Source organism: Peromyscus leucopus, chromosome 4 (genome assembly GCF_004664715.2).
Source record: "Peromyscus leucopus breed LL Stock chromosome 4, UCI_PerLeu_2.1, whole genome shotgun sequence".
NCBI lineage: Eukaryota > Metazoa > Chordata > Mammalia > Rodentia > Cricetidae > Peromyscus > Peromyscus leucopus.
In genome coordinates this window covers 63,038,595-63,054,103 of record NC_051066.1, presented here as the reverse complement: position 1 = coordinate 63,054,103, position 15,509 = coordinate 63,038,595, and the positions used below count along the sequence as shown (strand labels likewise).

General features: G+C 35.1%; 2 protein-coding genes across 2 annotated transcripts; one reads left to right on the top strand and one right to left on the bottom strand.

Annotated features, from left to right (window-relative positions):
- Positions 1-1,748: 1,748 nt before the first annotated feature.
- On the bottom strand, positions 1,749-2,783 carry LOC114687455 (olfactory receptor 1102). The gene has a single exon (XM_028862107.1). The coding sequence runs from the start codon at positions 2,734-2,736 to the stop codon at positions 1,768-1,770; it is 969 nt and encodes a 322-aa protein (XP_028717940.1). The 5' UTR covers positions 2,737-2,783; the 3' UTR covers positions 1,749-1,767.
- A 9,736-nt stretch (positions 2,784-12,519) lies between these two features.
- Positions 12,520-13,458, top strand: LOC114687454 (olfactory receptor 141-like). The gene has a single exon (XM_028862106.1). The coding sequence runs from the start codon at positions 12,523-12,525 to the stop codon at positions 13,456-13,458; it is 936 nt and encodes a 311-aa protein (XP_028717939.1). The 5' UTR covers positions 12,520-12,522.
- The last annotated feature ends 2,051 nt before the right edge of the window (positions 13,459-15,509 follow it).

Sequence of the window (15,509 nt, the reverse complement as noted above, 5' to 3'; positions counted from 1 at the left end):
TACAAATGTTTCTTATTTCTTCTTTTTTAACTTATTTATTTTTATTTTATGTGTATTAGTATTTAGCCATGGGTGTCTGGAACTTGAATTATGGACAGTTGTAATCTGCCATGTGGGTGCTGGGAATTCTACCCGAGTCCTCTGGAAGAACAGCCAGTGCTCTGAACCACTGAGCCGTCTCTTCAGCCCCTGATACATTCTTCTTGAACTCAATTGCATTTTTTGGTGTGTAGTTTTATTTGTGTTTAATAAGGTTCTTCCTCACTTCCTTATTTAAAGTTGTATTTTTCTATTTAATTTCTATTCCAGGGCATTTATCACCAGCTCAATTCTATACATTTTATCAGTATGTTGATTGTGTTACTCTATGACTATTATATTTGTTCTAGCCACTGACAGCAGGACCTCAACAACTGAACTTGGAGACTAACAACTATGAGTGGTGAAGCCCAAGCATAGAGAGATTAAACCGAGTTCACGGTCACCACATTAGTTAAAGAAGTGGCCCTGTTTTACATTGGAGTGTATCCCACTGTCTGAGTCTAGAGCCCCATCACTTTCTATCACTATTCAAATAATATCATTTCATATAATAATATGCTACTCTAATTAGACTGGTGATCCTAGAAATTTTAAAGATAATGTAAAAACAAGATACTTTTCTTGATTTAATTCTGAGCAAATGTGTTATTAAAATATAAAACCATTATTGAATCTTGTTGATGCTATTGCTGATTTTGTATACTACTACTTATCTTGAGCAGAACGACAGGTTTTCTGATGGAGGCATGTGACCTTTTTAAACAGGTTCAAAGCTTTATTTTGTTAAATTTGATGGCATTTTCCAGTATGACCACAGTAAAATGACTTCTTTGAGAAATGGCTTCATCTCCTCAAAATAAAAATAAATTCCATTATTAATAGTTCATTATGTAAACCAAATATGCAATAGAAATAAATATAGCAAAATGAATATAACTGGTATATTCTTGAGTTTAAGTGAATGTGTTCTCTATATTATGAGCCTTTTATTGATACGAGTGTGCTTTGTGGTATTATAACAAATGCACAATCATTTCTTGTACATATAGTAGAAGATAGGATTAGGAACTGAGCAAGGACCTTGAGCATAAGAAGAAATGTTATTTCATTAAAGCAGTCAGCTGTGTAGATAAATAAGAGGCATTTATGGAAGTCAATTTAAGGTTATTCTTTTAGTCTATACATTCATTTGCATGGATAATATAGAGAAATCTCAATAACAACACTAAATATATTGGTTATGTTTTGGAGTTTCTATTCCATCACTGTGATTGAAGAATTGAAAGGAAAAGACTCTATAGGAACAAACCCATTATTTAAGTCAACAGCACCAAATAATGTACATATAAGTTTGAAGTATGTAAGAAAATATTGTGCCATTAAAGCAAAATTTCACAAGAAGACGAAAGAAAGAGGAATTAAGTCTATGTTGTGTTTCCATAATCAATATGAGCAATTGCAAACTAAATATCCCTAATGTAAATAATTTCTGACATATCCAGCAAAGGTGAAGTTATTTGAAAACTATGAATAGGATCTTATGCATATCAATAATTAATTGATATATTTCAATGTAAACATAGTATAGATATGTAAATCATATGCTAACACTCCCATATCTTATATTAAAAATTAATTAATGCTTTTTGGGAAAATGTTAGGTATATAACGTATAGGACATTCATATATGATGTAAATATAAGCTCATGTTAGCTTTAGGTTTACTCAGTTTTTAAAATGCATTTTTTTCATGAAGCAATTTCTCTTGAGTAACTTTCTCATTGCCTCTTTCACATCTTTGTTTCTCAAACTGTAGATGATAGGATTCAGCATGGGAATCACAATGGTGTAAAATGTTGACACTACCATGTCACGCTCGAGGGTGTAGTTGGAACTTGGTCTCACATACATGAAGAGGATTGTCCCATGGAAAATGGACACTCCTATTAGGTGAGCTCCACATGTAGAAAACACTTTCCTCCTCCCTTCAGCTGAATTTATCTTCAAAATGGCCACCAGGATGAAACCATAAGAGACCAGGACAATAAAGATGGTGACTAGCTCAATGGAGCCTGCACAGTAGAAGAGAAGAAGTTGATTTAAGTGAGTGTCAGAACAAGAAAGTGCTAGCAATGGAGGAATGTCACAGAAGACGTGCCTAATTTCATTGGATCCACAGAATGAAAGGCTGAAAGTAGCCACTGTGTGTATAGTAGCATGTAAAATTCCACCAGTGTATGAAGCGATAATGAGTGGCACATAGATTCTGGGTGACATCCTCACTGCATATAGAAGTGGGCTGTAGATTGCCAAGTAACGGTCATAAGCCATTGCTGCCAAAAGGAAACATTCTGTGGTTCCAAACGTAACGAAGAGAAGCATCTGCGTTGCACATCCGACAAGTGAAATGGATCTATTCTTTGAAAGAAAATTGACCAACATTTTGGGAGTCAGTACTGTAGAAAAGCAGGCATCCAACAGTGATAAAACAGTCAGAAAATAGTACATGGGGGTGTGGAGCCGTGCATCCTCAATGACCAATACAACCAACCCCAGATTTCCTATCAGAGTTACAAGGTATATTGCAAGAAATAAAATAAACAAGAATATTTTCATGTCAAAATCATCTGTGAATCCCAGTAGTATAAACACTGTGATTTCAGTCACATTGTTCACCTGAATTTTTTTCTGCATTCTTATTTGGTGGAGTCCTTGTCATTTCTGGTTTCACTTGCAGATTCTAAACGCAACACTCTGTAAACTTAAAGTCAATAACATCATACACTCATGCTCGTATTGGAAAAGCCGTTTGTCGTTGATGAGATTGTCAGTAAATGAAATGAGTTTGAGTAGATGCATTTCTCTGTTTAAATAAATTGAAAAAAGGTTATTTTTCTCTTGTTGAATAAATTTATCAGGCTAAAAAAGATAGCCAGTGCAGTTTTGTTAACTCCAGTTGCCCTCATTATTCAAATACCTTCATTATAATATTATAGTAAAATTCAGAGAGCCTGAGCATAACCATATATGATTAATAGAGTAAATTTCCTTAATATTCTTATTTTTGAAAGCATATCATATTAATATGATAACAATAAGTTGAGGTTTATGGAGTAAATCAAATGAGAATTATTTATTGACCATTCTTAGTTAACTAGAAGTGAGGTTTTGTGTGTTCATATCTGCAATTTGTTTTCTCACTGAAGCCTCTGCACTCGTATTTTTAGACATTTATCCCTTCCCATGAGCATGGCAGGCTCAGTGGTGGACAGATCAACTCTAGAGAATGAATATTCTTTAAAGTTCCTTGCTATAATTTTTGTTGCTGTTGCTTATCACATTTTATTTTAAATGCAACCATCACTGACTGTTAATTTGTGAACTCTGTTGATTTTTCATTTTCTCATACTTTTCTGGCTTTCAAATTAATACTAATGTCAGATTTATTGGTTCATATGCTGATTATTAACATAAAGTCCTTAAAATAATTTTGTCAAAATTAATTCACAACCATATCATGAAAATATTATGGCTCTGATAGGGTTTCTGAAATACTATGAACAACCTTTTACTCACTAAATACCAAGAGAATTATTTACACATAGTAATTTGTTCTTGAAGTAAGAAAACCACAATATATGGCACAAACTTGTTCCAAGCAAAATGTTAAACATTCTTCTCTGAAAAGAATATTTCTGTTGTTGGAATGAAATATTAGATGTCACATCACTTCCAACAAGATCTTCAAATGAAGAATGTCAGTGCAGCTCAGTGGTAGAGTGCTCAACTAGCCTTCAGGAGGCCCAGATTCAGTTCCTATGAAAAATTATCCTGGCCGAAAGAAGATATACTAAAGAAATGTTTGTGTTGCTCAATGTGACTATCAGTCTAGTGAAACAATGGATTTCAAAGACGTGAATTTTCCTGTGAAGCTGGTTCTGGGGAAAGAAATCGTACTAGTCAGAGCGCCAACCTGTCACCATGAAAGCAATCTCCTACAGCTCTACCATGTTGTCACAGCACTGTGAAAGATGATCCTGCAGTGCTGGTAGTGATGAAAACCACACCTTACAGAGACCACTAGACAAGAATGTACCTCTGGCCCTTTGTTTAGCCTATGGCATGACTCTGAAGAAGGAACAGGATAGGGGTCACAGGATCTCTTTGTTCTTCCAAGTGTAGCTATGTTGAATGTATTTCCTTTTTCTGCTTTTGTGTTTTTAATTTGACTCTCTAGAATGGGTGGCTGAACTTTACTTCTTTGGCTACAGACTTGGACACCAAATTTGGTAACACCAGTTCGAAAGAAGGAAAACCAAACAAGAACGGTGATGAAGTATTCAGCACTGGAAAACTTTTTCTTTCAGCAAGACTTGTACCAACCTACATTTATGAGAGGAAAATACCTACTACTCATGAAAAATACCTACTATTTCATCCAATAGTAAATGTACTGTATTTTGTCATACAGAAGTTTCAAACAGAAAATAAGACAGTTAAAAAAAGCAATTGAAAATTATTCTTTGCTTCTAAACAAAGTTTCTAAATTTTTGTGGAAGGTTTTTCCAATACATGGAATCAATAAATTTGTAAATGGGGGGTTATAAATGAACAAATAAAACACTATTTCTCCTAGATTTCTAGAGTGCTTAACTTTAAAACATAAACAAAATTCCAATTTCATGGTAAATTAAGACAACTTATGCAGTATACATAGGCATGTATAGGAATATGATAACTTATTTTTAAGTAAATGGCTATATTGTAAGTACCTTTGTTAAGATGTACCACTTGTGGACTGACAACAAGGGTGGCCAGAGTTGGAGCTCTTGGAGCTGGAGTTATAGGTGGTTGTGAGTTAACTGATGTTGGGGCTGTGCATTGAACTTGAATCCTCTGGAAGATCAGTAAGCAATCTTAAAGGCAGAGTTATCTCTCTAGACCCCGAATGCCTGTATCAATAAAAGAACTTACATGGCATCAATTAAATATGTGTGTGTGTGCATGCATGCATGCATATGTGTCTTACTGTTTTGAAGGAACATTATAAAGATTGTATTTATTCTTAATAATTTATACTTCCTTACAATATAGTTTTAAATATAATGAAATATATAATTGTTTTTGAAAATACAAAACATAATATGAATTAAGTAAATCAAAACACATGAAAATATAAACTATGAATGCATTTTAAATTGTCCTTTTTTGATAGGCAATTAACTGGTTGGAATTTTTATAAAATACTCTTGGACATGTTGCTTGATAGAAAGAGGAGTGTTTTCTAATATATCAACCATCTTTAATTTCTTTATTTTTCAGAGAAGTAACTATTGTAAAAACTGTATCCTTGTAGCAAATATGTAATCCAGTGTAAGGTACTGAGTGGATGCATGACTGATAATAATTAAGCAGATCAGGTACTTTCTCCAACGACCTCCAAACACAAACACAAAAGTTTCTACTAAATATTTGAGGAAGCTAAAACTAATTTTTTTTGTTTGTTTGTGTGTGTGTGTGTGTGTGTGTGTGTGTGTGTGTGTGTGTGTGTGTGTTTGACATATTTGAGACATGGTATAATGAAGAAGATTTTAGAGAATTTTTTTACAAAATATAATAAATTTAGAAAACAGAAAACACTGGGCATAAGAAAAAATAGTACTCTTATGGTATAGTGCAAGCGAAATAAATCATGACATGCAATGTTCATTTTCTTATGTATACCTTATATCTATGTAAAATCATGCTAAAGAAGTGACTCAATAGCCTTTAATGGATGAGAAAAGTTTGACCAGCTTAGTCACAGAACCTGATAAGGTCACACAGTTCAGAGAAAAGCCAGGAATCATGTCCATTTTTTTTCCTGTGACCACATTTACACCTACTATAACAGGAATATTATTTTACTAGAAACAACATAAAATCAAACTTCCATATATTCAGATTATTTCACAAATCAGTCTTTGATTTGTATGAATTTCCCAATTGGACAAAAAATTCAAACTTTATTTAAATCCCCAATTAAAAAAATAATATTAAAAACCTCAATGGCAAGTAACCAAAGACTGGTTTGTAGTTTTTCTAAATTATGCATATATCCTTTAATATTTTGCTCTTGTTCTGCTATGTTTTCTCAAGCGTATTAAAGGAAATCCCTGACTTAGATCGATGCTATCAATATATGTGAGACATCCTGCCTCTTTGCCAGGCTATGTTCCTTAATGCAGCCTTCTATCTGTATTTCAATGATAGCACACACATTACAATTTTAAATGAAAGGTTATGTCTTCTAAATATTTCACATGCAATAGAAAAATTTTCTTCTTACCTTCAAAAATAATTTCTCAGTCAAGTGAGGCAAGGTATAAATACTACACATTCCCTCCTTAGACCAGGCCCCTGAGCTCTTCTAAAATCCCCAGGGACTCTCCAGGAAGAACACACTGAAGGTCATTAGGGATAGAACAGTACCCAAGTGTTGTCGTTGTTTCCCCAATGGCAAGCAGGTGAATAACATTCAAAAATGAAATTTCATTATAAAAGGATACAAATGGTTATAAGAATGCAAATTAGACCTTGATACCAATTAACCCTCAATGCAAGATGCATATGCTCTGAACTGAAAAACAAATTAAATGATTTAAAACATAATTATAGCTCTGACTCTGAGTCATGGACTTAATAACTATTCAGAAATCCAACTTCCTCTCTTGAAATAGAATTTTTATCTCTCATTATCTTGTAAACATGTACAAAGATATATAAACATAGTTTATGAGAGAATGTATAACCTTTCAATAAAGATTATTAATTAAACATGTGAATTTAGGCCGGGTGGTGGTGGCGCACACCTTTAATCCCAGCACTCGGGAGGCAGAGCCAGTCGGATCTCTGTGAGTTCGAGGCCAGCCTGGGCTACCAAGTGAGTTCCAGGAAAGGCGCAAAGCTACACAGAGAAACCCTGTCTCCAAAAACCAAAAACAAAAACAAAACAAAAAAAATGTGAATTTAAAAACATTATACTTCTAAGTCATGAAAGAGATTTTTTTTTTATTTTATTTTCCTTTTGAGTTTTGTTAAGGCATCCTTTTCCTCTTACTCTTGGCTTTCTCAGGATCTGCCCTTTACCTACCTACCACATAGCTGCTTAAAAATGCTAATCTCTCCATCTGTTCATATTAATATACAAGGGGTATTTTTTAAAACATTACTGAAGAAATTTGAGCTACCTCTCTTGGGTTTGTCTTCTTAATGAAAGAACAGACCTGTAGGAAGCTTGAAGGCAGTGTTATTAAGATTCAGAGAGATTCAGTACAGCAGGGATCTGGAAACTATCTGGAGGTGACAATGAAGAGAGAACGTAGCCAGGCTTAGCAGAAAGACCCTGTCACAAACCAGAGAAAGCAACATAAACAAAGATAAATGTATGAAAATAGGTTTCAGATATCAGAGGGTAGTGAAATGCAAATTAAAATAGCAGAACCTCTACTGCATAATAATTAGAATGAACAAATCCAGGATACCTGCAATATACTGATGTTGATGTTGTAAAACAGTGGGACCCATGGACAGCTTGTGAGAATGCAAAATTGTGAAAGGATTTGGAAAAGGTAAAAGTTTCTTGCCAAGTTGCCCACGGTTTTACTTGTAGTCTAGTAACAACAGTGTTTACCATTTGCATAAATGACTGAGAAGTTTATGTCCTAGTTGTCTCTATTGTTGCCATAAAACTCTGTGACCAAAATCAACTTGTGGAGGAAAGGGTTTATTTAGCTTAGTTATCCTGAAACTGGGCAGGAACACGGTGGGAGGAGCTGATGCAGTAGCCAGGGGGAAGCACTGCTTAATTGCTTCTTCCTTATGGCTTACTCTGCCTGCTTTCTTCTAGAATCCAGGACCACCAGTTCAAGTGGCACCACGGACAATGGACTGGTATCTCTCCCATCAAGGACTGATTAAGAAAATGCCTTGCAGGTTTACCTTCTTGTAGCTCCATCTTCTAGAAACATAGCCTCAGTTGAGGTTCCCTCCTCTCAGAAGACTATAGTGTCAAGTTGACATAAAACTAGCCAGGACAGTTTATATCCACATAAATCATGGGCATGGGCACTATAGCATCTTTATTTACATTTATTAAAAGTTTTGATGGGGCGTGGCTTAGTGGATAAACCCTGGCTGAGTAAACTTGATAATCTGCCTGATCCTTAGAACCTCCATAAAAAAGCCAGGATCGTGACAAGTGCTTGTAATCCTAGCATTGGGAGGTGGTACCTATCATATCCCCGAGGCTCACTGGGCAGCCAGCCTACCTGAGTCAGTGAGTCCGAGGGCACTGTGAGACAAACTGGGGAAGACAGCTGAGTCTATCCTCTCACTTATGCAACCACATGAAACACACATGTAGATGTGATCTACCAGCCTCCACCTCCCAAGTGCTAAGATTATAGGTGTGCACCACCATACCTGGCTTTGGAAAAAAGTATTGTGTCTTCCTAATTTACCAGTGTACCAGTGTCAAATTCTATTATAACTCTGTGTGCTGCTGTGTCAATTACATATGGCACTTGTTCGTGGGAGCATACACATTTGTGTGTGTGTGTGTGTGTGTGTGTGTGTGTGTGTGTGTGTGTGTGTGTGGGTGGGTGTAAGTATGTATAATATTTCAATTGAGTAGACTATAAGTTAGGATCATGATCCACAACATAATAAGCTTTACAAAGTCTTAAGGAGTGTTGTTAGATTGATTTTGACTTCTCAGTATTTCTAGCAGTTTGATGTTTTCATTTTTTGTTTTTATAGACAGGGTCTCTCTGTGCAGCCTTGGCTGTCTTTGAACTCACTTTATACACCAGGCTGGCCTCGAACTCCCAGAGGTCTGCCTGATTTTGCCTTCCAAGTGCTGAGATTAAAGGTGTGCACCACCACCACACTGACCACTAGCTTTTTTAATTTGTCTTTTACTTGTAAATAGTAATCCTCCACTATCCTCAAATTTTATTCTTTGTTCATTGCAAAGTAGGTGTTTATATTGGGCACAATGAAGGGTAAAAGACATTAATGATTTTTATCATCTCTCTGGTCTTTGCTTTGTATATTGTGATTGCAGGTTACTGGGTTACTGTAGTGTATCATAATCATTGACTTATTACAATATAAACAGCCTAGACCATTACCATGCACCATGAAACTTAAATTATAATTCACTATCAAAGCTTTTCTTGTAAGATTTTTGTGTGGTATTTTAAGATTTCTTATCGTGTATTAAAAATATTTATTTTCCTAATTCATCATTTTTGACCAAAAAAATCCCTTTTTGTTCTAAAATTTATCAGCCTGTGTTGCAATTTTTCCAACCACTTGTTTTTTTCTATTGATAAATTATCACAGTGCTTACTGAAACAGAAGATAATTAGAACAATACTACCCAGGAGAATTTCCTGTGGCTTCACAGAAAGTTAGCAGATATAAATAATCTCAACGAACCATATTTGTCATGTAATTAAACCTGTAATTGATCTTCCACAGGTAAGATTGATTTTTAGACTTATAAATTGTACATTTTAGGAGACCTACAATTCAATATAAAGTATGTTATTTTGTACTAAACAGTTTCATTATTAAACCTGGAAGATAAAATTTAATTATCAGCTATTGAAAAAGTGACTAAGATAAATTTATTGAAATCTTGTTTATGCAGAACTCTGCCCAAGTCAATGTAACCAACAAGGAAAATTTTTTAAATGTATAATTAATGCTTGCAGTGGTAAATCAGACGTGTACCTCATTGTCATAATGAAAAGTGAAGGCAATTTTGAAGCATAAGCAATGAGGAATTTGTCAAGAGAGGAGAAAACAATTAGCTTAAAAGGTTTTGGAGACTGTATTTTTATATAATGTGAAAAAACATGATGGTTTTTTCTAGCTAGACATACAGTTTTAAAGTCACTCATATCACAGCTGATTTCATGTTTTGTTTCATGTCACTGTGGTGGATGGTGTTGGAAGTGCCCCATGTAGAAGGCAGGTATGGACTCAGGTCAGAAATTCATGTTTCATGCATGGTCTTTGTTTTTCTTGTTAAAATGGCCCTGACTGTTAATTTCTAGTTCTAAAAAGAGGCAATCCTGTCTCCAAGTCACTACTCACATGGAATTTTTATTTAATTACATACGTATGTAGCCATTAAACTGTTCCATTATAGTTATTCAGATGTTTTAAATGAATTACTACCACATATTGCTGCATTTTTTACATAGCTTGTTTTAAACTCATACTCATTGGGTTCTAGTTTGTTCCATGGATCTAAAGATTATTAAGTATAAAATATTTTTCAGTCTACAAATTCATACAGCTCAACACAACACTATGGTAGGAATGTTTGTTTCACTTACCCATAATTTGTGAATGGACTATTTTTAGACTTTGTTACTTAAAGTTGAACATTTATGAAAACTTTATATCCTTTTCAATTTACCTCTTCAGCTTGCCACTAGAGTGACAGGTAAGGTGTGGGTACTGGTTACAGAAGGTTTTATTATTATTATTATTATTATTATTATTATTATTATTATTTATTACTATTATTATTATTGCCAGTTCTCTGTACTTAAATATTCTGTATTTTTTAATGTGGAGTTTTAGTTTATTTTTTTCAAGTTATCCATGCATCTATTCTCCAGCCTCTGGGTCATTCTTTCACCTTTTCTCTGTTTGTATTCAATGAACTTTTCTATGAGAAATAATCTGTATACTTTTCATTTGAATGAAGGAATATCCACACTTGAAAATATCAGACCTCATGATAGCTTTGTCACTTTAAGGAAGCAACTGTACAAATACCAAAATGAAAAGTAAAATGGCTTAACAGATAAACACCCACATTGAAATACTGAGGTTGGGATATATTGTGTTAAGAGGTAATATAAGGATGGATAAAAAGAATGAATAATGGAAAGAGAACTGGGAGGAAAAGGGGAAAATATGCAAGAGAGAGAATAAAGAAGAAGAGAGGAAAGTGAGGGGAAGAACGGGAAGGAGGGAAAGGAGGCAAATAGTTTTTTTTATAATTAATTTGATTGTATTATTTATGGTATCATAACATTGTTTCATGATATTGACAGTTTTGTTTTGTTTTTTTTTTTTTTTGGTTTTTTTTTTGGTTTTTCGAGACATGGTTTTTCTGTGTAGCTTTGGAGCCTTTCCTGGAACTGACTCTGTAGCCCAGGCTGTCTTTAAACTCACAGAGCTCTGCCTTCCTCTGCCTCCTAAGTGCTGGGATTAAAGGCGTGCACCACCATTGCCCAGCAACAGTTCTTTTACACACCTGTCCCAGATTGTTCATATGTAGTTTCATTCTTAATTTCTCACTAGTTCAAGTCCAAAGACTTTTCTGGAATGAATGACACCAATAGTTTGGCAAATCTAATTAATTTATTGATTGTCTCTATTAACAGAAAATGCACCAAGAATTTAAAAGGTCTGATATGTTGTCATGCAATTATCATGTTCTACTTTCACCTTCAATTATTTTTCAATTTTACTAATCAAATCATTTATTTAAATACTTGTATTTTCTTGCTTATTTAGGGGAATGTGTCATGCATGCAGCAAGGTATGCATGTGGAGATCCGAGGACAACTTGAAGTCTTTGATTCTCTCCTTCCAGCATGTGAGTGTCCAGGGACTAAACTGAAGTTGTCAGCATGGCAGTAAGGACTTTTCCCCATGAGCCATCTCACCAGCCACAATTTTATTAAAACATTTAATAAGTTCAAAGGAAGTTAGAATTGTTTTAAAATTCATGTAAAATATTGTAATGCATGAAGCCTTTACTCTGTACCATCAACTCATTTCAGCATGTTTTATAACCAAAATAGCTCTTTAGAACAATACCCTTACCATGTTTTCCCTCAATCTTTATACGTACCTTGTGAAATAAATTTCTCATTCTGCAGGAGAAAAATATATCAAATTATTTTTCTTAGTTGCTTAAAGATGTGGAAACCTATATTTGCATCCTGTTTGCTGACACTAATAGAACATTTGATTGTCTGGAATGTCAGAGGGATTTTACCTCCTCAATTTGTTTCCTTGTTTGTTTTAACAGTCCCATATGCTCAAGCTAGCCTCTCTCTTGTAAGAACGACTTTCAGTTTCTGACAGACCTACTTCCAATTCCCAGGCCAATACTACCACTCTTAATTCTCAACTTGGATTTTAATAGAATTTAAAGTGGGAAAGTAACTGAATATCTGGATGAACTGACTAGCAGAACTGGTGGTTTTAAGAACAACATAAGATCACCAAGTCATGAATGCACACCTTCCACTGGATTCTTTATTCATGCTTGAGCATTTTGCACCATCAGTTGATAAATGAAAAGGGACAGATACTATTCTTGCCACCAAGAGTCTACTATTTTCTTGTACTATGAATGATTTTCTTCTGAAAGAATTCAAGATGACTGTCTGAGATTTCAATATGGAGAATGCCACTGAAATATCTTTATTCATCCTGAGGGGACTCACGGACAATGTTGAACTTCAGATCATTCTCTTCTTCCTGTTTCTAGCTATTTACCTTTTCACACTAATGGGAAACTTAGGACTAATCGTAGTAGTCATTAGGAATTCCCAGCTCCACAACCCAATGTATTATTTTCTGGGTGTTTTGTCATTCATTGATGCCTGCTTTTCTACCATTATCACCCCAAAAATGTTAATAGATTTTATGTCAGAGGAGAAAGTCATATCATTCCTTGGATGTATAACCCAGATGTTTCTTGCTGTCAGTTGTGGAACCACAGAATGTTTTCTCTTGGCTGCCATGGCTTATGATCGCTATGTAGCTATCTACAACCCACTTCTATATGCAGTGAACATGTCACCCAGAGTCTACATGTCACTCATCATTGCCTCCTACACTGGTGGAATTATACATGCTTCTATTCATACAGGAGCTACTTCTAGCCTATCTTTTTGTGGATCCAATGAAATTAAGCATTTTTTCTGTGATATTCCTCCTTTATTGGCTATTTCTTGTTCTGACACTAGAATGAATGAGCTTCTACTCTTCATCTTTGTGAGCTCCATTGAGATAGTCACTATATTAATTATTATCATCTCTTATAGTTTCATCCTCTTTGCCATTCTGAAAATGCATTCTGCTGAAGGGAGGCAAAAAGTATTCTCTACCTGTGGCTCTCACCTCACTGGAGTGTCCATCTATTATGGAACAATCCTCTTCATGTATATGAGACCAAGTTCCAGTTATGCCTTGGAACATGACATGATAGTATCCACATTTTATGCCATTGTGATTCCAATGCTGAATCCCATCATCTACAGTCTCAGGAACAAAGATGTCAAACAGGCAATGAGAAGATACTTAGTTAAAAAATTTATGGCCACACAATAATTTTTTTTTTTACTTTAAACACACAATAATACAAAAATTAATTTTAATTACCTCCATATCACCAATACTGTTAGAAATTTCTCATTAATTTCAATTGTGTTTTTCTATTCTCAGTGAACGTTTTAAAGTAAGGATCTGTACTCAAGTCCAAGTGGATCAAGGACCTCATCATAAAACCAGACACACTGGACCTGAGAGAAGAGAAAGTGAGGAACAGCCATGAACACATTGCCACTTTCTGAATAGAACAACTATAGCGCAGACACTAAGATCAACAATTAATAAGTAGGACCTTGTGAAACTGAATAGCTTTTGTAAGGCAAAGGCACTGTGAGTTGAACAGAGCAGCAGCCTACTGAATGGGGAAAGATTTTTACCAATACCACATTTGATTGAGGAATAATATCTAAAATATATAGAGAACTTTAGAAGCTAAGTAACAAAAACCCAAATAATTGGATTTTAAAAATATCATTATTTGGGATACAGATCTAAGCAGAGAATTCTCAGTAGAAGAAACTCAAATGGTTGATTAATGCTAAAAGAAATGTTCAACATCCTTAGCGATCAAGGAAATGCAAACCAAAACTACTTTAATATTCCCTTTTACACCATTCAGAATGATAAAGGCCAATTCTACAAGTGATTGCTCTTGCTGACAAGGATGTGGAACAAGGGGAACACTCCTACATTGCTGGTGGGAGTGCAAACTTTTACAGTAACTATGGTGATCAATATGGCAGTTCCTCAGAAAATTGGGAATATATATATATATATATATATATATATATATATATATATATATACCTCAAGACACAGTTATATCACTCTTCAGCATATACACAAGTGACGCTTGTATGGCATATCCATACTACCACAAGGACCTTTCTTCAACTATGTTCATTCCAGCTTTATTCATAATAGCCAGAAATTGTAAATGATCTTGATGTCCCTCAACCAAAGAATAGATTAAAAAAAAATGTGGCATATCTATATTGATACAATGGAGTATTATTCAGCTGTTATAATACTAATATGAAATTTGCAGGCAAATGTATACAATTAGAAAAATCAATCTGAGTGAGGTAACCAAGACCCCCCAAAAATGTGATATGTAGTCACGTATAAGTGGATATTAATTGTTAAGTAAATAATAAGCTATAATTCATTGACTCAGAGAGGTTAGGGAAAGAGAGCTCTAAGGAAGATGCATGGATCTCCCTGGGAAGGGAAAATAGAATATAATTTACAGGTCAATTTGAGATTGATGGGGATGGGAGCAGGAGGGATCAGGTTGTGGGGATAAGAGAGAGTGTATAGGGAAAGACAGGTGGAACTGGGCAGTATTTGGCAGGTGTGGTGTGGAAATCTAGTACAATCCAGGAAACTACCTGAAATCTATGGATGTGACCCTAATAAGGTGTACTGCTAATAGAGGATAAGGGGCCTGAACCAGCCATCCTTTGCAAAACTTCCAGTGGTGAGACTGAGATGCATTCACTTGCAGTGGTGTCTAATGGGGTCCCATAGATATGCCTAAGCAATCTTGGCTGATGCTTAGAGTATTGTTTTCCAGAAACTGACAGCTGAACTCCATTGACAAGGGCAATATCCACATAGTTCATTGAATGTAGAGAGGTCCAACTGGTACCTGCATGGAGTTTTCACTCCTACCTTCTAGTCTTTTTGGCAGGGTACAGAAAGAGAAATATGGACACTAACCAATCCAAAAAACTCTCTACCAAAAATCATTTCTACTTGCACAATGTGCTGGGGCAATGGTGGCACAGAACTTGTGGGAGTGGCTAACCACTGCCTCTTCTAACGAGGTCTACCACAATAGAGGGATACCATCACCTACCCAGCCTGGGTGGCCAAGAAGTGGAGAGTATAGTCCAGAGACCTAGGGACTTAGGTAGAACCAAACATGACTGTCCAAAAAAACTAAACAAAACAAGCAAACAAAAAAGAGAACACGGATTCCTAATGCTATTCTGCTCTACTCATAGATTGTTATCTTGACACTAATCATCACAGAGGCTTCCCTCAGC